Consider the following 27,804-nt stretch of genomic DNA (forward strand, 5'->3'; position numbering starts at 1 on the left):
TGAATCTCAATTCCAGCTTGAAGCTATTTTCTTTAAAGATGATCTCCTAAACCTAGACATAAACTAAAATATACGGGTGTTTTCAGTAGGTTACCACTTGTCTTAGTTCCAGTGGGATATGCTTTGTTTTATATTTTTAAGGAAATCTTACTTGTTTCACTATGAAACATTGTCTAGAATGCCTTGCCTGGTGATGTTGATTATTATTATCAATGCTAATGTGAGTCGTATATATGTATCAAATATAAGTTGATTTAAGATCTATGAATCAATTATGGGTAGTATTATATATCCATTATGGGTAATATATGTTTCATATCATAACTTTTATAGAAGTACTGTGCTATTTGTTGACAATAGAAAACTAAATTTAAAGATTAAGTCTTCAAATCAGTGAGAAATTGAGCAATAAATGTTTTATAGCTTAGTACTCTTTTCTTGGCTGGTTCTTAAATCAACATTTATATTGTCTGCCAAAGAACATATTTGCCTATGCAGTTAATTATCAAGAAAATGCCCAATACCTCCAACTTATTTACCCCACATTTAGTGAGGAACTGGTAAGACAAGTGTAGGGTTCTTTCAGCATGCAGGAAAATCCTTTAAATCAGATTCCTATGTCTTCAGGGCTCCTTTGAGTTTATAAGGAGGTTACTTTTGGCAACAATTTAGAAATGTGTCATGACTGAATTTGATTATTGTAATGTTAGTGATTAACCACTGTAATGACAATTCACTTAATGGTTTTAGAAAGCATAGTTAGTAACACCTACTACAAATCAGGATTTTTTTTGTGTGTATTGTTTCATTTTCATTGAACAGAACACTTTCTGTATATTGTTAAAAAATGGGAATTGAAATCAGCAGGAAAATATGACATTGATTTGGCATCATTTGGTGTATCATAAACCTTATTATACTATTTTATTATACTATAATCATTGTATGTTGTCAAATCTGATGCTAAGATATTAGAAATCCTGTTTCTGTTCTTTACTTAAGAAACACTAGAAATTCATACATCTGGTGAGTTAAATGTGTACATGAGCAATAATTGCATGAAGTTGTTAGAAAATGTCATTTGTTGTTTCAAGGTGTCCTTTAAGTCCACAGCATTATGTATATGTATATACATACATTTGTATACACACACAAGTTACTTGAAATTACCCAGCCAGTGTCCATAAACAGAATTACTATTAATGTAAATAACATGTTAGGGAGTGCAAGCTTATATTGAAAAAAATAGATTTCTGAGTGATTACAGCTTCACTGGCATGCCTAAACTTGTTTATAATGTATTGTATGTAAATCATAAAATAAAATTATTCATAAAATAATAATGTAAGTATCTTCTGATAATTTAAGATGGTTTGGGGGATTTTGTGAAAATGCCAATAAAAAAGTCATATAAAAGTATTAAAATACTCTGTACAGCATCTTTACAGTAAAATAAAATTTAAAAAGTATTAAAATAGAAAACATCATCAGGTACTTAACAGCTTTTCAAAACTGAATCCAATCTGTGGAAACACAGATATTACATTTAGATTGCAACTTTTGTTCAATGCATCTCAGCTTGGTGTGAGCATAGCTCTGAAATGCAATGGGATAGTGTTTGCACATTTTTACCAACTAAAATGGAATGTATATCATCTTGCATAATTCACTTGTCTCCGGTGGTTAAATTTGCATATCAGAATGAATGAGTATATATCTTAACCGTCTGCTAGATATAAAATAGTCTCATGAGTTGAAAAGAGTTCTTTTTACCTCGGAAGCTGGAAGAGTCTATATATTTCACAGCAACTCATGATTAAATAAGCTAATTCAGATGCAGCAAAGTGGTTTTCCTTAGCTATGTGGAAGAATGTTGACTGCAGACAACCAACAGGTAGTCTCCTGATGCTACACAAAATATATTGAGAGTCTTTGGGATTGAATCACAAACCCAAACACAAATGACAAGAAACAACTTGAAATGTTATAACTTGAGCTAGGGAGACTTGCTGCCTTACAAGTCCATCTGAATTATGGTATTTCTTCTACTTATACATACCCTATAATCATTTTCTTACGTGGTCCTGAATTGGAGAAATTCAACTTATTATTTCATGGTAAAGGAAGGATTTGGGCATTTTGTAATGATCAAAATGTAGTATCATGCCTGTTTGCTTTCTGCTCAGGTAATACCTATTACTCAGACTAGTAGAACTCCTCCAGACTCCCTCCTCCTCCCAGAGGGCTGTAGAGATCTTTGTGGGAAGCATTTTCACTGTGCTCAGATGCTTGTAAAACAGTTCGGGGTAGCTAGTGGACTTTGCTGGGATCTTAGGAAGTAAGAAGATGATGAAATAGCTACAAGAAAAAAGTAACAAAAAGAAAAAGAAAAAAGTAACAGTGAAATCCTTTTTTGGATTCCATATAGAATGAAGAAGCAAAATATTGAAGAAGCAAAATATCCAGAAAACTTTCATGGATTTTCATCTATAGGAACAATAATTTTTAAATCACACAAAAAAATATATATATGTATATATATATATATATATATATATATATATGGCTTTCAGTCTTATTTTCATTATTTCTCATTGGCAAACTATCACGTATTGGTGGTTTTAGAAGTTACCAATGTTTCTAATATAGCCAATTTGAGTCTGAGAACTTTAATACTTTGTAGTAAAAATTATTAATCATTATTGAAATGCAGACATTCATTTAAAATCTCAAAACTTGTGTTTCTGACTGGTTAAATAAAATTTGGTTTCTTACTAACTAGGAAGTACTTGTTAATTTCTTGTCGTACTGTATATTACTACTTCATATCTCTCATTGTTTAAAACTTATTTGCAGCTTTGATTTGTAATTCACAGTGTAAATGTAACAAGTCCACTTTTTAAAGATAATAAAAAATAAACTTTAGTTTAAAAAGATATAGCTGGTTTTTTTACTATTGTCCTAAGACATAAACAGTCAAATTAAAATTTTTGAGTATTACAATTATTTGCTTCCTTTCTTGTCCTTTGTCACCCTCAATCTCAAGATAATATACTTCCATTAATAAGCAAATATTAAGTTCTTTTGGTAAATATGAGCAGCTCTAAATAAAATTTAAAATCTATTGCTGAAGAAATAACACCAAAAGACTAATATTTGCTTTATGTTGTATTTGTCCTTTTCAATTTTTAACAATATGAATACTACAGTTTTATCACTTTGAAGAAATGATTGTGGGTTAAGATTTGTTTAAGAACTTACTGTGTTTGGCATTTGATACATAGTGTGATTATATGAAAATTCTCTTAAATAATGTACAATTGTATGAAGGAAGTGATATTTGCTTGTCAGATATTTAGATGAATATATATGTTATGAAAATACTTTCTTTTGAAGTTATTTAGCTGACATATTTCTTTTTTTCTATTTTTAAAGCATTTTATAAGAATTCTTTTATTTAGAACACATGTACAAAAACATTGTATGTGATGAACATTTTTACAGAGGCTTTGGGAAGTTAAAGCTGAAAGCTCTCATTTTAACAGTTATCTTTCTTTGGTGTCTGTGTATAGGTACTTCCAAGCTCCTTTATCTAAGTTGTTCTAAAAAGAGATCAAATGTAAACATGAACACACTATATGAATTACAAACCTTTTCCTTTCTTCTTCCTTTCAAGGAATGATAAGAGTTCTGAATCATTACTGCTCTCCAGCTGTATACTATATGAGCCTAGCTTCACACTCCTCCTATTCTTACCGATTATCTTTTCCATGCAACAGGCATGTGTCTGCTCGCCTTTCCCTTTCTATGACCAAAAAGAAAAAAAAAAAAGCTAGCTCTGGTTATTTAATTGTGCGTCTTCCAGATTATCACATCAAGAAATGTTCTGGATATAAGTCTAAAATCTTCCAAACTTTTTAATCTCCAGAAATGGAAGCTTTTTATAATGATGTTCTATCTTAGCTTTTTGGGAGTTTGATATAGGCTACCTCTGAAATGGGTTTAGAAATCTCACATCATTTTTATACATACATTAATAACAAAAAATATCAGCCAGTGTATAGTTGAATTAAAGATGAAAACTATAAAGTAATCCTGAAATATATAAAAGACATTCACAGTGTTATAGCATGTTGGTGAATTGCAGGAAATTATTTATTGTTTGTGCTAATATGATTGTAAGTGTCTACCAAGGTAAAATGACTCCTCATCCGTGTGATTAGACTATGGGAATTTAGCTTTCACTATCACCTATCTAAGCAGATAGCTGTTATTACTGATATGAGATAATATGTTCATTTCCTGTAGAGGTCTCACAGTTTTTAATGTACCAAAATATGTATTGACACGATTACTATGAACATAAATATGTTCACCTGTGTTTTATTTCCTTCTGAACATTGCTTAAATATTCTTATGAGTAAGGTGGAGGTGGTTGTTCTTTTTTTATAATCTAGCATTTTAAATCATATCAACGTTAAACTTTAAGATAAAAACAGCTCAATATAAGGCATTTTAGATCCTTTTTCTAAATTTAAATAGTTGATGTTTCAGCTTCTGTTGTAACCAGAACTTATTGTAAGAACTTAAATGCCTGTCTATCCTTATTCTTCTGGGTGTTTTGCTTGTGCCTACTAAAGTATTACATTTGTGCCTTCTTCATTTTAAAGGTGGGGTGACTTAAATGCATGCAGGAATCTTTTCATAAAAGCGTAATTATATACCTCTTGCTTTCTTAAATGCAAAACTAGTAGTATATGCATTATTTTATATGGAAAAGTAATTCACAAATGGATTTCTCTATAAACGCATGCTGTAAATAGCATTGAGCCCTTATTTTACTTTATACCTTTTTATACAGATAAAATTAAGTAAATAGTTTTTGCTGTGAATTTGTTTTTCAATAGTCGTCTCTTTAAGACATATATACTCAGACCTTCTGGCTTTTTTTCTCTCTCCTCTTTGTTTTGAATTGTTGCTTTTGCTTTTGTTTTCTTTTGTGTTTTTCTTTCCTTTTTTCCTCACACTGTGGGATCTATGGCCAAAAGAAAAACGTTATTGACAAATAAATGTTGTAGTTTGTCAAAGAATGTGAATCTGACTGAACCTTTATGTTACATGTATTACTCTATAAATATATCATTGGTGCCCCAAATCCAATTTTTAAGTTTTTTCATATATTAAACTTATCAGAAAATAAGCATATAGAATATGTAATATTTAATATGTATATTATGTATTGCTATTTGTTCCAAAATAACCATATATTTTAGTTAAATTTAACATTCAGGATCCAACATTCAGAATATGCACAAGTAAAAGTTACATTTTCAAAATCAGTCTCTTAAGACAGGTTAACCACGTTAACCTCATCTTGCCAACAAAAAGAGAAAAATATTTTAAGCACTCTTTACATATTTAATTACAGTTTTGGATAGGTTCGACACTGTCCAACTCCATTCTGACCAGTCCACTTTAGCCATTCAGGACCTTGCTTGCCTGTATTGTGTATTCAGCAGTTCCTATTAGACGTCTTCACACTGAGTGATTCTGCTGGGATGGCTGACATTCACTTCATGCATGGCCTGCTGTGCTGGGTGGAATTTTTTTCTGAGCTGCCTGGAACATTAAAGACATCTTGGCCATGTCAGTTTGTGCACTGTGTATGTGTGTGTGTGCACGTGTGTGCGCGTGTGATGCAATGTGCATCCCATGTGTACATGCACACACACATTCCTGAGCAAATCCATATTAAATAGATGACTGTTTGGTGGGCTTTTTTGTACATGTAAAGTACACATTTTGAATAAAATTAATTTTTAATTTATTACATATACAGTATTAATAATTTAGTTCAGTTAACATTAACAACTTTCTTTTAGTATTTGTCTATGATTATTGACACTAGGGGGCACTGCTTATCCTCAGTTGCATCTTTCTTCAAAAAAATGAGTAGAAATACTCAGCTGATTTCTCTGCTCTTTCTTTAATTAACGATTGAATTTAGAGAACTATAGGCTGACTCTTTATTATTTGAGTTTTATCTAATGCTGATATATAGTGCTAACAACAGAGGTGGAGCTTTTGGTTCCTACAGATACATATAGTGTCCAGTTTCCTATACAGTAACGTTTCTCCCAGCGGAAATGTCATTCTTGGCAAAAGCAGAAGGGCAAGTTTGCCCAGTGATGAGGTTTATATCCCTTGCCAGCTGTGCTTCTAGCAAGCAAGTATGTTGAACAGCTTTAGAAATCAAGTGAGAGAAAGCCTTCAAGAGTTAGTGTGATTCATTTATATAAAGGTCAAGGAAATGATAGGCAAAGGATATTAATGATGAGCACAAATAATTACTTGGACCTTTGGCCTGTATAAATATCTTTCAGTGATCCTGTTTGTAATTATTAACATATACATATTTTAGAATTTACTTGTATCCTTTTAAAATATTTCTTCCATTTTTAAATTTATAGTTGTATCTTTAAGAAAGATATATGTATTATCATTTAGAACTTGAAGTTAGAATTGTGCCTGCTATATAAAAATTGAGTAACACAAAATTAAGAAGTGTTTCCAACTGACCATTATAATTTGAAATCTTTAAAAACAATTGTTTTTTTTGTTTTTTGTTTTGTTTTGTTTTGTTGTTGTTGTTGTTGTTTTTTGTCTGTGTGTGCTGGTCCAAGGACTTAAATTTGGGCTTGGGCCCTATCCTGGAGCTTCTTTTGCTCAAGACTGTCATTCTATCACATGAGCCTCAGCTCCACCCAGCTTTTTAGTAGTTTATTAGAGATAAGAATCTCATGGACTTTCCTGCCCAAGCTGGCTTTGAGCCTTGATACTCAGACCTCAACTTCCTGAGTAGCTCATGTTTCAGATGTGAGCCACTGGCAACCAATTATTTGTTCTTTTTTTTTTTTTAACACTTTAATGTCCATTCTGAGCTTAAACTTAATTATAACTCTTGTTTCTAGCTAAAGCACCACCTGTAATTTCTAAGGACTGTAGTAACATTACCATGTTATATCTAATACTCATTCTAAAAGTTCTTATATGTGGAAAGCAATAAGTAGCCTTTAGAAAACAGAGAATGATTTTGTTCTGCGCTTCTAATTAATCAGATCCATGCAAACTGATAAAATTTCCAATTCCCTCTAGCCATGTCTTACTGATGTGAAACTATGCAGTTAAATCTTGCCCTATTGTTATTAAAATACTGACTTTAATATGAGTGAGCAGAATTTAATCTTAAGATTATAAAGTATTGTTGCAGATGTTAACATTTTCATAGCATATGTTTCATATTCTGACATCGTCAGGCATGGTCTGAACACCCATGAAAGAGCTGAAGATAAACACATGAGCAGTTTAAATAAACTTTGTAAAATTCCTTTACCTTGCAGCACACAGAATAAAATAGCTTAATGAGAAATTATTTTTAATTTTTTTCAGTTAAGTACATATTTGTTATTGTAGATTTAATTTTTCTGTGTTCTAATTCTGCAACATGATTTTTACAGTGTCTATTGAATATCATATACTTTTAAGTATCTTACTATAACTAGTTTGCCTAATTTCTAAGAAAAATATTTTCAGTTTTAATAAGCAATTTGAAAGGATATGTCTGGTTTTTTTCTTACATGTATTTTCCTATTTCTGCGTAGTATCATAACATATGAGCATTAGCCAATTCAGATTCATCTCTGATCTTTGGTAATAGATCTGTCACTAAGAATAGACACCACCTAGTTAGACCTTACCAGCTCAGAAGCAAAACACTGATTAATCAATATAAGGCAGCTTTTGTTATATTTAACATTTTACAATTTGAAATGCTATTTTCCTGGTACTAACCATCTATGAGTAATCAGATGCCAGCCCATTTATAATAGGTTTTTCTCCTCCTAGCAGGATGTTGCTTTTGGCTATAGAAAGTTAATTTCAGATCCTGATATACTTGAATTAATTTTTGAAACATTGGCTGAGTGTAGTAAAGAATAACATGAACATCACACCACTGTGCAGTAGCTAATCATTTATTACCTCGAGCCAGAGAAGTACGTTAATATGAAGGCTGGATGTGTCTAGACCCTGACAGGAAGGGTCTTAGTTGGCTTTCTGAAAGTTCTTGCAGAAGACCATAGGTAACACAGAGAAGAAAGAAACAGTAACATTACACGGAAGGATACATTCTTATATTTATAGTTCTGGACATCTTTAGAAATTTCATTATTTAAATAAATTATTATTTTGAACAACAGACCTCCATCTTCCTGTCCTTGCTTCAAAACAGGGAAGCTCATCGTAATGGTATCTTCTTAAGAGCCATAAGTGTTCTCTAAAAACATATGACTGAGATGTTCATCAGCTGGGATGTTTGCTGTAATTCACCAATAAATTTGAATAATTTGACATAATTTCTGACAAAGATGAATGTTACCACATTCATTTCCATAGTAAGGCAATGTCTACATGAAGAAACTTGTTTGACTGACTTGACCTACCAGATTGATCAGAAAAAGAACAAAACAAGAACCATTCAGTCCCTGAAAAGGAACATACTCTATGTGTACTCACCAGCTTGGTGGCCTGTCAACCCATAACTTGAATAAAAGCATGTCACTTTGTGGGTTATAGTATTACAAAAAAGCAAAGGAATAGTCCCTATCATCGAGAAATGAGTGGCATGTGTGTTTGTAGATGGCATATTGTAGTTTAGAGTAAAGAAGAGACCCTATTTGTTGTGGAACTTGGAGTCTGAAATTACTTGATGTTATTTTATGTCACATGTCAGGGTGACACCTAAGTCTCTTCTTCTATTTTATGATGTGTACCAAAAGCAATTGAATAGTTCCTAATGTTCTTAATAAACTTTCCTTTTTCTATGCGCTAGTACAGGAGAGCAGTCATTATTAATAATTTAAACTGGCTTTAGTCAGCCATTCATAACTGAATGGAGGTATGTTCCTACCACAATAATCTTATATATTCACGTTTATATAAAAGACCACAGGAGATGTAATTGCACTGAATTCATAACTATCAGAATGGAAATTTTAAAGCAGTAGGATCTAATCCTCTCTCTCCCATAGACTGAACAAAAAGCCGCATCAACATCAATTTCTCTTGTAAAAATTTTAATTTAATTACTAGAAAACTCAGCAATAGTATACAGCCCTTTTCATTTAAGGAAGAAAGGTACTAATGATGATGGGTGTGTGGGAAGAGATAGACACAGGGAAGCCCACTCTGCCTGCCAACTTTGTGACAGAAAGTAGTATGGTAGATTTCATCATGACACCCACAATAAGGAATGGCAGGTTGGGTTCTCATGAAAGTGGGTAAAGATCTGAACTTTGGAAAATAAATATGTGTTCCCATTCTTCGTGATTCTTTTGTGATACCTCCCCTCGCCCAAATTATTATACCCCTGACAACAATAAACCTCTTCAAGGAAAATCTTCCTTTTTCTTTGCAATCTAGATTTCTTTTCTGGCTCCTCTAAAATGTCATTCACTGTCTTCCCTTCAGTCCTAGAAATGTTTTATTGATATGTAAACACCATCCTTTCTTACACAGATGCCTAAAGAGGCATTATAGAATCTATCTAGCAATTTGTCAGTAAAATTTTTTCTGAAAACGTTTTCTATTCACTCATTTCTGCACCATGTCTTTGTCACTTCTAATCTTGTTCAATAAAACCTATATGTATTTCTGTGCTATGTATTGCTTTTTATATTATTAACACTTAGAAAAAATAGTGTAAGAATTTCAGCTTGTAGTACTGTCAATCTGTCACCTTTCATGCACTACTTTAAAATGTAAATGAAGTAATTAACCTGATATGAAACAGTGACATATAATTGACTTTATAAATTAGCGAACTACTGACTCTTTATTATTTCTTTGCCATTTTATAGGATGTTATATGGGCTAAATTGGCTACTTAACAAAAGGTGTGATGTAACAAAAATCCTGCTTCCTACCATAATAAATACTGATGCTTATTAAACATTCTTACTCTGTTCCCAAGGTACTGTATTTGTTTTAGATTCTTGCTGTTTAAAGTTTCATACTCATGAAATAGAGGCAAGATTTAAAGATAGTAGAGACCAAATCATTGAGAAAACTTGTGGAAAGCCCCAAAGAAATACTAAGGAACAGATACATGAAGGAAAATGGACTTTTTTTTATAGCCTACAGGACAATCTACTTCACTCACATGTGACCCTCCTTCAGTGTAAATTTTTCAGTGCATTCATGCATCATAGCTGTCATCAGATGTCTAAATGATAGGTTTCAACGTTTTTCTCTTCCTGTTAGTAATCTGAAGTCCTACTCCAGTGTTTCCCATTAGGCTAGATAGTGATAGAGAACACTTAGTATATAGTAACTATTGTTTATGGTTCACTAGTGTGTGAACTCAGATGTGCTATTTTACTACATGTGGTGGATGATCATGTTCTCAATCTGGGAAATGAAGATGTTATCATATATGTTTCTTCATTCTAATTTCATCTATTTTCCTACTTCACTTTCAAGTGGTTTGACAGTGAAATCCCTGAAACTCCTGTTGGGATGAAACGTATTTCAGTCCATTTATTTTTACAGAATTTCATTATTTCAATTTTTATTAGCATTTCAAGAATGTGAGGTATACTTTTATGAGAAAAAGATCTCAAATATATCATCAGAATTACCTTTAAAAATAGCAATTTAAAGAATTGTCCTATATTTGTTGGATAATGTAGTATGCATTTAAGTAGTCCTTATAAGTAATTAGTTGAATAGAAATTTCATGAACCAACAGTGTTGGCTGGAATGTTTAAGCATGACTTAAATTTCCATGTATTTCACATAAGTCAATATCTAGAAGAATCATCTGGAGATTCTAGTTCAAATATTTTCAAACAATGTTCTCAAACCAGGATGTGGGAATCAATTTTGTATTACCATTGGGACATGTTGACACCCATTCCAACTTTTTCTCTGGTGCTTCACAGGCCTTGCACTCACTTGACTTTTGTGCCATGACTCTATCCCACATTTTTCTTTGCTGGTTAATTGGAGAACAAGTCTCATAGACTTTTCTAACTTGACTTCAATCTTGGATCTTCAGGAGCTCAACCTCTTGAGTATCTAGGATTATAGGTCTACATCAATGCCACCATTGTACCTGTAAAAACCTAAGCTTATAACGAAGAAATGTGAGCAGATGAAGATTAACCTAAGTTTCTAGAGTAAGTAACAAGACATTTGAGAGAATAGAGAAACTAAGATCCAGGCAGATATCAAACTCCTAAAACCTTTTGTCTACAAATTTATGTAGCATGAAACTGAAATTTAAGAAGTTAACTAGCAACTTTTTCAGAGAAACCACTCTGACCATGCTCATCCTTTCCTTCCCAATGAACACATTCAAGATTGAGCTTGTTGTGAGAGAAATGATGATTACATACTAAGTTTGGATTATTTTATACTTGCATGCATTCAGGTTTGAAATTACAAGTATGTCTGACAGAAACATTTTATTTGAAATTCAGAAATTAAATCATTCTACAGTGGACTTGAATAATTTTTTTGAATTTGTGGGGTTTATTTTTGCTTCTCAGCAGTCATTATTTCTCATTATTTTAGCTTTATGTATTTCTCTTTGTCATCATTATTGGAGAATTATGTGAAATTTCTTATTATAGTATGGTGTCAGACTGTGAAACATGCTTAAGATTCAAGATAAATCTACTTGGTCTGTTAGGCATTGATGAGAAAAATCATGTATGTGATTCTTAAGTACACAACTAAGATAATTGTGTGCTAAGCACATTTGAGGGACAAATTAAATTTACATAGATTCTAAGCAGATGTTGTAGTTTGAGTTATAGCCTGTTGTAGACAGTGTGAAACACTACTCAGTTGACCTTTGGTAAAGGACTTACTGGCTGCAGCTCTTAGGAGTACTCTTAGCAAGTAGCCTTCAGCTGTCAGCCTCATTCAGGAGCTGCCTCCAAACATTATGGAACATTAAAGATGAAGCCAGCTGGCCAAACCTGGGACAACTCGCAAGGGCCATTCTAGGTCCAGGGGCTCCCTAAGTCTTGTTCAGTGGTGTCATTAGGCCTCTATCTCACCTGTACTTCCCTTTCTGCCAATTCTCTTTCTTTGTTCCCTTTCTTTCCTCATTTGTTGATCCTAAGGACTCTTTTATTAATATCCTGCACACTAAATACTGTATGTTTCTGTTTCCTGGGGAACCCAAGCTATAATATAAACTGTTTCCAAGTACATCAGATCAAACTTTGTAAGAGAAATCTATTAAAGAACATCTTCTATACACTTAAGTATCAGCTGTACTTTTTTTGTCCCAGGAAATTTTACCCTTTACCTTCCTTCCACCTAAACCAAAGAAAACAGGATACTCTACAACATAAAGGCATTAACTCTGCCCCAGTTATATGTATATTCCCACCCTTCCTGAGGTTGAAGTGTTCTTTTGCTACAAGTTTTATATCAATCCAGTGGTTGGTAATTTGGGGGTATATAATTGTATACCTAGATTTACTTAGGATATAAAAATTAATAAAAGTTTTTTTAATGGACTTTTTTGTGTGTGCAAGGCCTGGGGCTTGAAATCAGAGCCTTAGGCACTGTACCTGAGATTTTTTTTGCTCTAGACCATCACATTACCACTTGAACCACAGTTCCACTTCTGGCTTTTTGGTGGAGTGGAGATAATAATTGGAATTAAGAGCCTGGGCTAGCTTCAAACTGTGATTTTCAGATCTTCACCTCCTAAGTAGTTATGATTACAGCTGTGAGCCACCAGTACCCAGCCAAAATTGAGTTGAGACATTGTGGGCGTACTTGTAACTTACTTGTGTCAAAATGCTTTTTGGTTTCTGACAGTATGTTCCAATATGTATGTATAAAAACAATACATTTATTCATTTTCCATCTATGACCATTTATAATACCCTCTAATATCTTTGTTGCTAAGCCTGGCTTAGATTTTTAGGTTAACAGTGTTTAGATATTTAGTCCTCACATTTCTATAGTATGTCATCTTCATATATATTCATTGTAGCATTCTAGTCTGTTTTATAGTATCTTGCCTACCCTACTCAGTCTTATTACAGAATAAAGCCTTTTAAACAAATCACCTTGATGTTTAACATTTTCTTGATAGCAAGATCTTTTGTGTTTTCCTTGTAATTAACTCATTGTGGATGAAATAAAGCCTGTTAATTTTCTTGATTAAAAAGTATATTTTTCAACTATTATCCTTTTCCCCACATCATGTATTTTTATTAACATTGTATCATACAATCATTGTATACAGGGAGAGAATGCTCATTATATACATCATATATTTTTGTAAAGTAAGACTTCTCTCCCAACTTCCAGATTGTCAATCACTTAATGATTAGGATTTTTTTCTCCTTTTCTTTTCCTCTAAAACCTTTCATAGGCTTTTTGTTGTTGTTGAGGAAGCCTGCACGTGGCAACATGGCTTAAGCAGGAAAGGAAAAGGAAGTTGTTACTGCTCTCTTCTGGCTGCCTGCAACAATAAATCATAACTTGCCATTCCCTAACTAGTGGCTGGAGACTTATCTTCATAAATACATGTGACCCAAGAAGTTTCAGTTTACATGCCCTATCCCTTGGTGTTCATGCCTGTGGAGAGCCTTTTCCTTCCTGAAATTACACAGAAGTTGCAAGAATTGAAGCTAGAGCTTCAAAGCACAGGAAAAGAGAATGTTGTCTTATCCTGTTGCTACACTGGAGATCCAGCTGGCCATGTTTATCTAACCAGGGTGTGAGACTGCATGTCCATCTGTGAGGGGCTGTGCACAGCACCAAGGCTTGCTCTTAACTTTGGGAAGTAGGAGCCTTTCAGAATATTTCTTGTATATTTTCCTACATGGTTATTTTTATAAGTGCTAACTATGTATAGGTTTGGGATATATGCATAAATAGCCAAGCATTGAGTCATGTGAAATCTATAGTATTTATCCATTTGATTAGTATTTATTAGCAGCATCTGCATTATTCATATAAACACCAAACTATATACCATCCAAACCAGAACACTTTTTTCATTGAATGGAGCACTGTTAATGGTACCAGTTTCACAGGCATAGCAAGGCTCTCCTGTGAAAACTGGAATGTATGACCATCTGGCTTATACTGATTTATTTCCCTTAAAAACAAGAGCAAATCACATTAGAGATTCGAAGGGGCATAAGTGGAGGTGGATGGAGTATTGGCTGATAATTTAAAACTATTACACTTTTAGCATGAATGCTGATGTCACTGAAGAATACACTGTCACTATACCAAAGGAAAGATACATTTTAGAAATTCAAGATAAGTGCCTTGGTGATAATAATTCATAGCTCACAACATTGATTTGTTACATGCTCATCTCCTTTATGCTTCAGCAACCCTGGGAGATGTCTACTACTATTATCCTCATTGGGGTTTTTACAAGATTAGCAAAAAATAAGAAATCCTCCTATATCTAGACCGTTTACTTGCTTTCAAATGTAACACTATACTGCCTTCATCTGGGCACATTTTATATCTCAGCAATTATCTTTTTGAAAACATAGATACACTGACTGCCTCTATGTCAAAACAAAGCAGCAAGGGACCTGACTTTCCTCTGGGTTGGCGCTCCTAAGTCACGCTCCATGCTTTGCTGCCAACTCCAGTCATTCTGAAAGTGCTCACTGGGGGAAGAAAGGAGCTGCCACAGTATTACTTCAACAATTCTGTCTTCATTTCCAAGTGTGTAATGCCATGACTAGTGTTCTGATTGCAGGATTTTGGTAGATGTCATAGTGGACTCTTTTCTCTGCATGAGCTATGCAATGACACATAAAGCAGCCCTTTCATAAATTTTTCCTTCATGGATCATTGACTTTTAAAAAATATTTATTATGCGGGACTGGGAATGTGGCTTAGTGGTAGAGTGCTCACCTAGCATGCATGAAACCCTGGGTTCCATTCCTCAAAAGCCCGAAATGGTGCCATGCCTCAAGTGGTAAGACTGCAAGCCTTGAGCAAAAGAAATCAGGTGCCAGACCCTGAATTCAAGGACTGGCAAAATTCAAGTTCCCAGGACTGGCAAATATATATATAATCAAATGACTTTATGCACTGATCATCTAGTAGCTTCTTCTAAATGAATGATTGAGAAGATTTTTCAGGTTTTTATATATGAAGTCTATGTTGTATATTTTTCTGAAGCCACCTATTACAATTATTTAATATGTGCCAGGTCCTCTATTAATTGTTTTACATCTTGCTTATTTAATATTAAAAAGATTCCTATGATTTATCATATCTGGTGACATTTCCATAAAGGGATTGAAATACAGAAATAATTGAAATAAATATACTCTAGATATCCTTACCAGAAATGCAGAGTAAAGATTTGAATCAAGTGTTTATTCTGACTTCAAAGCCCTTGAATTAAACTTACCAACACTGCTTGCTTAAAAATGTTGACGTTTGGGGCTGGGAAGGTAGCTCAGTGGTAGAGCGCTTGCCTTGCATGCCAGAGGCCCTGGGTTCAATTCCTCAGCACCACATAAGCAAAAAGAAAAAAGCCGGAAGTGGCGCTGTGGCTCAAGTGGTAGACCACTAGCCTTGAGCTGAAGAGCTGAGGAACAGCGTCCAGACCCAGAGTTCAGGCCCCACGACCGGACCCCCCCCCCCCAAAAAAAAAAAATGTTGACTTTTCTTGCTAAACCACTCTGGAAATCAGTATGGAGGCTCCTCTAAAAAAATTAAACATAGAAGTACCTTACTATCCAGCAATTCTACTTCTAGGCATTTACCCAAAAGATTACAAACCAGGATACAATAAAGCTGCCAGCACAACCATGTTTATGACAGCATTTTTCACCATAGCCAAGGTATGGAATGATCCCAGATGCCCCCCAATGGACAAATGGAACAAGAAAATGTGGTATATATACACAGTGGAATTTTACTTATCCATTACAAAGAATGATATTGTACCAATTGTACCAATGATATTGTACCAATGGAAAGACCTCAAAAGAAATATCTTTCTTTTCTTTTTTCTTTTTTTCTTGTCTGTTGTGGGGCTTGAACTCTGGGCATGGGCGCTGTCCCTCAGCTCTTCAGCTCAAGGCGAGTGCTCTACCACTTGAGCTACAACGCCACTTCCGGTTTTCTGGTGGTTTATTGGAGATAGGAGTCTCACGGTCTCTCCTGCCCGGGCTGGCTTTGAACCGCGATCCTCAGATCTCAGCCTCCTGAGTAGCTAGGATTACAGGCGTGAGCCACCAGCGCCCGGCAAGAAATATCTTAAGTGAAGTTAGGCCCCGAGAGACAAAGCATTCATGTTTTCAAGTTAGAGTTAGCTGAGTAACTCATAAAGTGAATATGTTGGATGGTATGCAGGTGAATACAAATGTATTAACTGAAATATGGTACACTCACAGGGCCCCCAAATATTGTAATTCCTTAGAAAGGCAAAATCAGAGTTCAGCAAAATAAAATACCAGGAATTGGGGACTCAAAAGTGATGATGTGGGGTCAAAGGAAAAGGGGGAGATGAATGAAGAAGAGGTGGAGAATAGAGTCAAGAATCCAGGGTATATCCTACAACATGAAGAATGAGGGTAAGGGCGAATTGAGGAGGAATGAGTATGAATGTTGAAAAGAATGACATTGATGAAAATACTGTATTCATAAACTGTGTTGCTAAATGACAACTTCTTTGTAGAATTACTTATAGATGATAGTAAAAATAAAGAAGAAAAGAATTTTTGACTTTCAAAAATGAAATAGTGACTACAGATTAGGTGTGAACTGAGTTATCTAGATGTCATACGAGTCTGAGTTTTCTGCTAGACAGTTTATTAGTCTTCACAGATCATCTACATATATATAATTGTAACCACTAGAGCTATAAGTGCTTTGAGTCACAAAGTTTTTATGTTCCAGCACAAATGAGATTTGTTCATGACTGGTTTCCAGTAATACAAGTTTCTTACTGGGATACAATTATCAGTAAATGAATAAGTAAATAAGTAAGTAGCATCTGACATTAAAACCCACTGCCAGCTGGTTAGTTTTCTTAGTTCAGTGCACATTTGTAAGCTAGTGGGCAAGCAGCACAGGGCAGAGTGCCATATAAGGACATTTACAGGTATTTGTGAATACCTAGCAGAAGTTTGGTAAAGGTATTATCATTGGTAAAACCTCTTAAGGTTTACACTCAGGTAGACATGCCAACCTTAGTTATAATCTGCATAATAATAGCACCAGCTTTTAATACTTTTCAAATCTTTGAAACAATCTAATCTGAACTCTATAACAAATAAAGCTCTAGAAGGAGCTGTTCTTAATAGATTAAATAATATATAATGCATTAATAAATAATAGTATATATGTATATATGCAATCTCAATGCTCAGCTGTACTATTAAAGGCAGAGATGATTCATGTTCATACAGTAGAAATGGCCCTCAGATTTATAATCAGACAAGAGTGGCAGATGCTAATCTGAAGGAAATGTGGGTTATTTGATTTTCTTTCAGAATATTCTTTCCTGTACAGGTTATTCACATGCTATAACTCTTACAGTACACATGTTTAACACACGACAAAATGTAAAAAATAAGGTAATAGCTTTTTCTAATGTTGATGTAAAACTAACATTTTTCTATTTAAAACATATGATATAGAGATCAATATAGATATGAACCTGCACACACAGATGTACACTACTACTCCCAAGCCACACTAGCCTCTTTTAGGAGACCCTTTGGACTTTGAAATGTAAAAGGTAATTATCTAAAGTATCATAGCTACTAGGCCACAATAGTGAAAAATTACAGTATTTATTATATCTATTAACTTAGGATGAAGCCAACTCGTGTTTTCTTCTTCTATAGGTTTGGAGGATTTAATTAGGCTAGATTCCTACTTCCCAAATCTGTCTCTGAACTAGAGATTTGCCAAAGTCTTTATAACAGAGCCTCCTTCTAATATCAGCTTCTTAAGCCCAAAGTAAATCAATCCATCTCTCTGCCTTCATTTGGCTTAAAATAAATATTAAGAAACTAAACGAATCTTTTATCAAAAGTAGAGACTAGTAGAGTTCTGGAAGAAATGAAATCTTGGGAAAATTACAAAAGTTAATAAACGTAAAAGAAAATTGAAGAAATTTTAAAACAATGTTAAACATGGGCACTTAGGATGAGACTGTTTGATACATCATTTCAGGGCCTGGAAAAAAAAAAGAAAGCGTGATGAAGGAAGTAAGTTAGGTGGACAAAAAAGTCTGCATAACTCCTCCCAGTAGAGATTAAAATATTTTGAGGTTGCAATTTTATGTTTTGATTTCCTTATCTCATAGGCCATCAGCAATTTCACTGGTATACTCAAGCAAAGCAACATTTTTCCTTATAGAACACACACTCACGTCCACAGAAAAAAGTAAAGATGTGGTAGCTTGCCAACAAAAAGAGGTATTTGTAAAGCAAAATAGTATTGATCGACTTTGAAAAAAAAAATCTTTGTGGCCATTTAAGTCACCATGGAAGGCCATGCTGAAAGCAGACTGGTTAAATTGCAGAAGTCAAAGCAAAATATCTTTCTTCACTGGTGTGCCATCTACTGAAAATTAGTAGAAGTTAGTCAAAAGTAGCTAACAGTGAACTCCAGGTGCTAACTTCCCTGAAGCACTATAATAGGAAGTGGTAGAAGAAATTTATGAAAGAAATCCTTAGGGATTCCCCTGTGATCCTTTTAATCCTAGAATTGTCAAACCATGTGGAAAATAATAGATCTGCGTAGTTCTAAGACTTCAGCAGTATTATCTTTTTAAAAGAAAATATCAGGTCTTTTGATATCTAAGGACAAGAATAGAGTATGTATTCAATATAGAAAAGAGTAACTTTGAGCCAGAGATGCATATGCCTTTTTCATGTTTAACACAATATTATTATTATCTATGACTAAGCAGGCTTCATCCGTTAAGAAAGAAAGTATAGCCAATATTTCTTTTTCTTTTTTAAAACAGATGATTCAACGAGAAGCTGATGTAAAAAGCAAGGTAACTGCTGTGGCATTGACAGACTCTGTTCACAATGTGTGGCATCAAGAAGCTGGCAAAACAATCCGAGAATGGATGAGAGAGGTGAGACCTGGTTTTGTTTGGTGCTGAGATGAATGGTGTGAGCCTTTGTATCTTGAGCCTCTGCTGACATACACCACTTCCTACCACCACACTCCCTTCCAGGGGCTGAGCACTGAGACAGAATAGGAAAAGCTAGATGTGGCTAAAGTAATTACAGAAAAATTCTTGAGAAAATCAAATACTTTTTTTAAAGTATCCTCTTCTTCCCATATGGATTTTTATAGGATATTATTTTGTATGTATATATCATATATTAGAACTTTGGCTGAGAAAAGTTTAATATTAGGAAATTTTTATTCCCTGATACTTAACTTTTCCAGTAGTTACTTAACACCAGAACTGCTAAATTGTAAGAAAGATACTTAATAGATACTCACTTTTGTTTTCTGGTTGTGTAATCTGGAGTTACTACTCTGAAACTGATTGGCTCCCTACTGCTCATAATGGGAGAAGTAAAAAAGCTGAGTGGTGTGCCAGACCCTCCAGCTTAGAGAAAAAAAAAAAAACAGCATCTGGCCATCATCCAACCTCAAGCTAAGAAAGCATCTTTTCACAGTTCCTTCCTAAGGGCTGCTGAACCTGAAAAACACAAGGACTCGCCAAGCATGATCTTCTTTGTCAAAACTCTCAGCCTGTTACTTCTTTTGTCCTATTACAGAAATCTAGCTAAATTTTTTCATTTATATCTACCTTTTTGATATTATAAGCACTTGACATCACCCACTTCATAAGAAATCAGTATTAACCACAGTAAACAATCAAGCATCCATATAACTAGTGAACTAACAATCCAAAATATTTTTACTCCAGTCCTCATAATGTAATCATATGAAGCGTTTTTAGATTTATTCTAGCACACAGATGTTTTCTGTCCACATGGCTTTTCATGCTTCTCCTTTTGCAGTCAAGCTCCATGTTCTTTTTTTTCCCTTTGGGTCAGTTATGTGGCATGAACTCTGGGCCTGGGTGCTGTCCTTCAACTCTTCAGCTCAAGGCAAGCACTCTACTACTTGAGCCACAGGGCACCTTCCAGTTTTCTGGTTGTTTATTGGAGATAAGAGTCTCATGGACTTTCCTCCTCTGGCTGGCTTTGAACTGCAATCCTCAGATCTCAGCATCCTGAATAGCTGGGATTATAGGCATGAGCCACTGGTGCCCAACTAGCGTCATGTTCTTAAAAATCTCAACTTTTGAAGAAAAAAGTTAATCTGTTTCTCACCTATGTTTTATTTCCACTAAATAACTTTATTGTTGGTATTAGCATAATTTAATTGTACAAAGAAGTTTCACTTTGATATTTAACTTACATATGTATGATATGCTTTGATCAAATTCACCCCTCTATATTATTTTTTTAACCCACCTTTCTTTTCCCTTCTCATTTTTAAGAGTTTTTGGTGGGTTTCATTATGGTATATTCCTATAGAATATAATGTACACCAATAATATTAATCTCCCTTCACCTTCTCCTTTCTCTACTTACCACCCATTGTTGTCTCCCCACCCTACAACAATCCCCTTTTTACAACCATATCATACTGATTTTTTTAGGTCTAGATTGATAATGCAAGCAAACACGTGCAATATTTGTTTTTCTAACCTTGGCATATCTTGCATAGCATACTAATCTCCATTTCCATCTATTTTTCTGACATAGTTTCATTCTTTGCCTGTATAATACTCCACTATATATAAATGTGCCATATTCCTTTGTACAGTCATTTGTTCCATATTTTGGTAATTGTAAATAGTGATACTATAAACATGAGTATACAGATATCTCTCTTGAATGTTGAATTATATTTCTCTGGCAATATGCCTATAAGCCCAAGCATGGTATAACTGGATCATATGGTAGTTCTATTTTTTAGTTCTTTAAGGAACCTCCATACTGACTTCCATAGTTTTAACACAAATTTGCATTCCTACAAACAATATCTAAGGCTTTCTTTCCTATACCACATCCTGGCCAGAATATCATGGTTTGTTTTCTTGATGATTGCCTTTGTGACTGAGGTGAGATAGTATTTTGTGGTTGTTTTGACTTGCATTTCATTCATAGCTAAGGATGTTGAACAATTTTCTTCATGCCTTTCTTAGTCATTTGTGATTCTGAGAAATGTCTATTTAGTTCACTTGCCCTATTTATTAATTGGATTATTTGTTGTTTTATTGCTTAATATTTTGAGTTCTTTGTAAGTTCTGTATATTCATTTTTATCTAGTAAGTAGATATTAAATAAATATTAGGTGTTAAATAGATATTATGTATTCAATAGGCAAAGATTTTCTTGTATTCTGGAGATTTTTTATTCTGGTCATTGTTTACAGAAGCTTTTAAATTTGATGTAGTCCCAGTTGTCAATTCTTGCTCTTATGTGCTGAGGTTTTAGAAATATTGAAAGATATAAAGATAGACATAAACTACCTGAGTAAGTAATGTATACTTTTTGAGGAGTTGACCCGGTTTTGAACTTAGGGTTTGAATACTTGTTTGGGTTTTTTGCTCATCTGGTGCTTTTCTTAATTTAGTCATGCCTACAACCCAGCTTTTTGCTGGTTATTTTATTGGAATCTAACAGACTTTCTTCACTGTCTGATTTTAAATTGTGATTCTGTGGTTCTCAGCCTCTTCAGTAGCTGGGATTACAGATGTGAGCACTGGAGCCTGCCTCTCATATAAATATTTTAATGCTATTTCTGTGTTCAAATGTATAGATCTACAGCTGCCAGCATCGTAAGTAGTAAGATTAATAAATCAGGGCTAGGAATTTGGCTTATTGATAAAGTGCTTGCCTAGCACATATCAGTCCTTAGGTTTGATTCCTTGGAACAACGTAAACAAAACTAAATGAATAAAATTAATTTTTTAAAAAAGTGTTGGTTATTCTTGAAATAAGTAACTTGGTACAGTTCCCCCACAAAAAAAGATTAATATTAGCTTTTTCCCTACACATACCTGGTCCAAACTAAATAATTATGATTCACTGTAATTTCAATAGAAGTTCTTCATGAAAGTCTCACTCTAGGGGCTAAGTACAGCAAAATTGATTTACGTTTGCTTTATAAACATTTCTAATTAAAGCTGAGTTATTTCCTTCAAAAAAGGACATATTACTCTACACTTTCCATCCAAAGGAATGAAAAAGGAAATAGTTGAATCCATCAAAAATTAACTAATTAATTGATTAAAGGATTATAATTAAAGCAAAAAAACATGCTGAGGGTATGGTTCAAGTGTTAGCACTTAAGTTTAAACCCCAATACCTACCCATAAAAGAATCAACAAGATAATTAATATTTTAAAATGCCACTAGCCCCAAAATACCTTAGCTAAGCTAGAATGTTATCTGCAAAAATAAAACTTTGATAGTAGCAAAAGTCTCAAGTTTATTATCCTCTTGATTAACTTTACTGTTTTACTGAAATCTTCTTTAAGTTTGTAAGTAAAACTGTGGTACAAATTGCCAAGTCAGTACTACTAAAAATAGTACTAAAATAGGATTTTTTTTTGTATGTTTGGCTTAATGTAAGCCATGTTAAGCATTTATTATTAAATATTATCTATTTACTATAAAAGCTATTATCTATAATAAGACTCAATTTATCAAAAGAAAGATTTTAAATATATTCATAAATTACTCTTAATTTTGTTTTCCTTGCTCATGGGGCTTGAATTCAGGCCCTGGCACTGTCCCTGAGTTCCTTTGCTCAAGGCACTATACTATTTAGAGCCACAACTCCACTCTGATGATTAATTGGAGGTAAAAGTCTGAGGGACTTGTCTGCCTGAGACTTAGTCTCCTGAGTAGCTAGGATTAAAGGTGTGACCTAACACCACTCTGCTAACTCATAATTTTTTTAAAAAAATTATTAACGTACATTAATTGTACAAGGGGGATTATTGTAACATTTCCATACATACATACATACATACAGTGTACCCCGTCAACATCACCCCTCCTCTCATTATCCTTTATCTACCTCCTCCTATCTTGTTGTGGTGGGGTTTTTTTTTGGGGGGGGGGTGTTGTGTTGTGTGTATGTGTGTCTATGTGTGTGTGCACGCGCACCCGCACACACATGCTGCCCCCAGGGCTTGATCTCAGGGCCTGGGTGCTGTCTGATTTTTTTTTTTATCAAGGTTAGTGCTCTAACTCTTGAGCCACAGTTTCACTTTCGACTTTTTTGGTATAGTTATTCATTGGAGACTTACCTGCCAAGGCTACCTTTGAACCTCAGTCCTCAGACTTTAGCCTTCTGAGTAGCTATGATTACAGGTGTAAGCCACCAGCACCCAGATCCCCTCTCAACAGGCTTCATCATTAGTTTTCATAGATCTATCTATCTATCTATCTGTCTATCAATCAGTCTGTCTGTCTGTCTGTCTGTCTGTCTGTCTATCTATAAAGCACTTAACCATATTCACCCTCATTTACCCTTAATCTCACCATCTCCATTCCTCTCTATAGAAATGATACCCAACCCCCTAACATATACTGTTTTCCTCTCCTCAACCTCTAGTAGAGGAAAACACACACACACACACACACACACACACACACATCTTTATAAAGTCTAGATTAGGCAAATAAGTGAATGAAAAACATAGTAATTGGCTTTTTGAACTTTGCTTATCTGGCTCAGTATGATGATCTCCAGTTCCACCTACTTTCCTGAAACCTACTCCCACTAAAACACTAAGCATAAGTGTTGAAGAGAGGTAAGAAGTTAATTGAAGGCAGCTATCTCCTCAGAGCTTCTCATGAAAAGATTCCACCACTGTCAAAGCTGACTTGCATGGCTTACTCCTGATATATCCCCAGAGTCTGGAACTTTCCAAGAAGCCAGTAGTATAGTTCTCCCAATGGATCATGAATCTTCCTGTCCCCTCTTAGCTGGATGTGCAGGCCCTACAAATGAAACGGGTAGATGGTAGTGCTATTTGTCTGAGGACAAAAGCCTTTTATATGAAGATTAGGCTTTAAAACAATGATTAGTACAAGTCAGGCACAAGAAATAGACTCAACAAGCAAAGCAAGCTTCTCTAATAACTGAAGCAGAAATAATTACCACCTACTTTTCTCTTTAAGCATACTATGCTAAAGGCTAACATTCTTCTTAAAAATCTCATTCCATTTCATTTCTACTCTGAAGTACTGTCAGCCTTTGGTTCAAAAGTGGTCCCTTTCCACTATGGCCTAGAAACACTTGCAGTTCCAAAATGTTTCAAATTATAAAGAGGAAAATTTAGAAGTACAGAAATAGGAAGAATCACCATCTCAGAGCAAGAAATCTTTTATATTGAAAAAACAACATTAAGAAACAGTCTGTTGCCTATATTTTTATTTGGTTTTTAAATTATAGAAACCCATTTTAGGATAGGGAGAAAGATGTAATAAGATGGGATTTAAACATTGAATTTGTTGGTAATAGTTGTACATATTTCTTTACAGGCTTTTATTTTCCAGTTTTGTGCCTTTTATTTCACTCTATCCTATTATAAGCTTTGTTTAGTTGATCTTCCCTGTTTTCTGTGTACTTATCCCAGTAGTGTGAAAATATCACATGCACATAGATATCCATAAAAAAGTTCAAACTTGGAAAGTTTAGAATTTTTACCATTCTACACAGATACTTTGCCTTTCTGTAGAACATTTGGGCATATTCACTTTAAAAATAGGTGGCTTAACTTCTGTCTCACTTTTTGTGAGAGATCAAAGGCTTAAACTCAAGCCTTGATAAGAACTCAAATTTCAGAATCATAAAACGTTAACCTGTATTTTGTTTGAATTAAAGATGATCTGTAAAAAAAATAGACAAAAGTTCATTTTGTTCAGCTTTTCAAAACCAATAATGACTTAGAAAAATGATTTTGCACTCACGTATTATAATGTGTCATCACTTTTATTAATACTAGAAAATCCTGTAAAACATAATTTTACATAGGTGAGCAGTATTCAGACTGACATATCACCTGGGTAATAACCAACTTTCATCAGATTTGGAGAGAGCAGTATGATGAATAATAATTAAAATATATACCTAATCGCTGCCTGTCTGTTGGTAGTGCTAATTGCTGTCATTGAAAAGACTGAATTGTTTAAGAAAAAGAGAGAAAAAGAGAAAGTCATTCTTCATTGAAGCTATCTCCCTGTATCATTGGGAACCTATTTTTAGTACCTATAGAAGTCATGATTTTTGAATTTATTAGAGACTGTGATGAATGATAAAACAAATCATCCATTTACATATCTTGACACTGCTTTGGAGAATACTTATTTCTTACAAGCTAGTGTTACATTGTATATAAAAGCTAGCTAATTGTGTGCTAATCTTCTGCATTATCTAGAATTCTCTGATGTGGTATTCTGTCAATGGCAATATTAATTTTACTTATTTCAAATGTATGAAATATCTTCTAAAATCCTATTTTCTTTATAATTTCTACTTGCTTACATTGTATAATTTTGCATTCAACTGCTAATTAAGATTAGGAGTACACATTATAGAATATGTATCCATTCTAAAACCATCAAGCTTTGTAATACATGAAAAGTATTTCCATTTTAAATATAAAAATAGAGAACACATTTAAGGACACTACTAGATGTTGTGTTTGTTTTTGTGGGGGTTTTTTCTGCACAGTTCAATAGTTTCATTGATCCACTGTTTCTTACAAAAATCTGCCATGCTTTGTGAACTTCACTTTCTAATCTCATACAGCAACCCTTCCTTTATATTATTCCTGCTCTCTCTGGTCCCAGAACAGTAGGGTTGCCTTGACAAATCTATTCAAAAGCCATTCCTCAGCGTTTATTGGTGGGGACTGGGGCCTTTGAAATTCTCTCCTCACTGCAACACAGCTGACATCTTCTTCCAGACAGAATGAATTAAGGAAATACAATAAGACACTTGATCTACCAGTCAAGGATCTTTCCACAGTGAGAACGGATTCCATGGTGCACAACCAGGGCAGCAAGCATCTAAAAATACACAATACATGCTTGTTTACCAGAATAGCAATCACCAATTTTTCCAACATGATTGATGGGATGATTTCTTTTAAAATGAAATCTGTCTGGAAACTCATTGTGTGTATGTGTGTGTGTGTGTGTGTGTATGTGTGTGTGTGTGTGTGTGTGTGTGTGTGTGTGTGTTGGGAATTTTTAAAAAGTCTTGTAAACCAGATTCAAATGTAAACTTAAAATGTATAAAAGAAATATAGAGTACTTTTATTTGACTGAGTTGCAGATAATCATTACCTTAGAGACTGATCTTTAATGTTGAAAGCTTTCCATCCTAAGACACACTGCTATAATTCATTATGTTGTATTTATGTATTACTGTTTTGATGCAACCTTCACCAGAGCAGGTCAAAGTAAAAATTTAAAAAGGCCAGGTTTTGAAGAGAAAATGCAAAGTTTATTTCTTCTGGTATCTCATAGACAAAGAATAAAGGTCAGAAATTGGCTATTCTTTTACATATTCATATTAATATTTACTTCAAAAGTTTAGAAGACATCTTTTAAATTTTTCTTTAATTATAATCCTTATATTTGTTTATTTCTTAGCCATCTAACATTTCTTGGAAATATATTACATCATGATTCACAGGTTAGGTGATTTCTATTTTTTTATTTTATCTTATTTATATATTTTTGCCCATCCTGGGGTTTAACTCCACCTGGACACTGTCTCTGAGCTTCTTTTACTCAAGGCTAGCATTCTACCATTTGAGCCACAGCACCACTTCCAGCTTTTTTCTGTTTACATGGTACAAAGGAATGGAACCCAGGGTTTTATGCATCCTAGGCAAGCACTCTACCAGTGAGCCACATTCCCAGCTCACATGCTTTTTTGATATCAGCAGATGATCTGCTGATTTGTAAAAGGTAAATTTTACAATAATCTTGACTATTTACCTACCACAAATAAAGCATCAAGAAAATAAATACAATTTCAATAATTTATTTCATGAGATAAGTTTACCTTTTTTTTGGTTTAAATTATGTTCCAACAATATGTTCTGTGTTACATTGCAGAACTGCTGTAATTGGGTTTCTAGCTCAGAACCGTTAGACACATCTGTGGAGTCCATGCTGCCTGACTGTCCTCGAGTCTCTGCAGGTATGTGTTTGATAAAAGATGTGGTGGGTTAAGGTAAAAGTACAGGGAAATTTAGAATCCTATTTTGGAATTAAATATATTGTTGAATACATTATTAATAATATACAGCGTGTTTCTAATCCAATGCCTAAATGTGTTAAGTTCTATAAAATACATACCAACAAAGTCAGTAAGATGACTAGGTGGGAAAATGCAGGGCTAATATAGATGGTTGCTGCTGAAGCTTAGAGGTAATACAATGTGTAAGAGACACAGTGAATAGCCATACAGAAATTTTCAGAGGATATTCGTCTCTGAGCACAAGCCCTTTGATATGTTGGTAGTCAAGGCTGTTCTGTGGCCTAGAGTCTTTAGAAAAAATAATTTTTAGTGAATAGATTGTAGCTGAACCTTGTGTGCTAGGTAGAATTTGGATTCTAGGAAAATGGGTAAGCTAGACTTCCCAGGCAAAAGGGAAAGAATAATGCAAGGAGTGAGGCTGAACTGGATCTGAAGAGG

The 27,804-nt window shown here is 34.1% G+C and overlaps 1 protein-coding gene across 7 annotated transcripts in view; it reads left to right on the forward strand.

The window, feature by feature from the left end:
- The window catches only part of Fam172a (family with sequence similarity 172 member A), a 380,050-nt gene that overhangs the window by 214,641 nt on the left and 137,605 nt on the right, over positions 1 to 27,804 (forward strand). For all 7 annotated transcript variants that reach the window (XM_042691028.1, XM_042691029.1, XM_042691031.1 and 4 more), the window contains 2 exons: positions 19,061 to 19,177; positions 27,222 to 27,306. In XM_042691028.1, coding sequence (XP_042546962.1) covers positions 19,061 to 19,177; positions 27,222 to 27,306 — 202 coding nt within the window. The remainder of the gene's footprint in view (positions 1 to 19,060; positions 19,178 to 27,221; positions 27,307 to 27,804) is intronic.

This window comes from Dipodomys spectabilis, unplaced genomic scaffold (genome assembly GCF_019054845.1).
Source record: "Dipodomys spectabilis isolate Male_0828 unplaced genomic scaffold, ASM1905484v1 ptg000140l, whole genome shotgun sequence".
NCBI lineage: Eukaryota > Metazoa > Chordata > Mammalia > Rodentia > Heteromyidae > Dipodomys > Dipodomys spectabilis.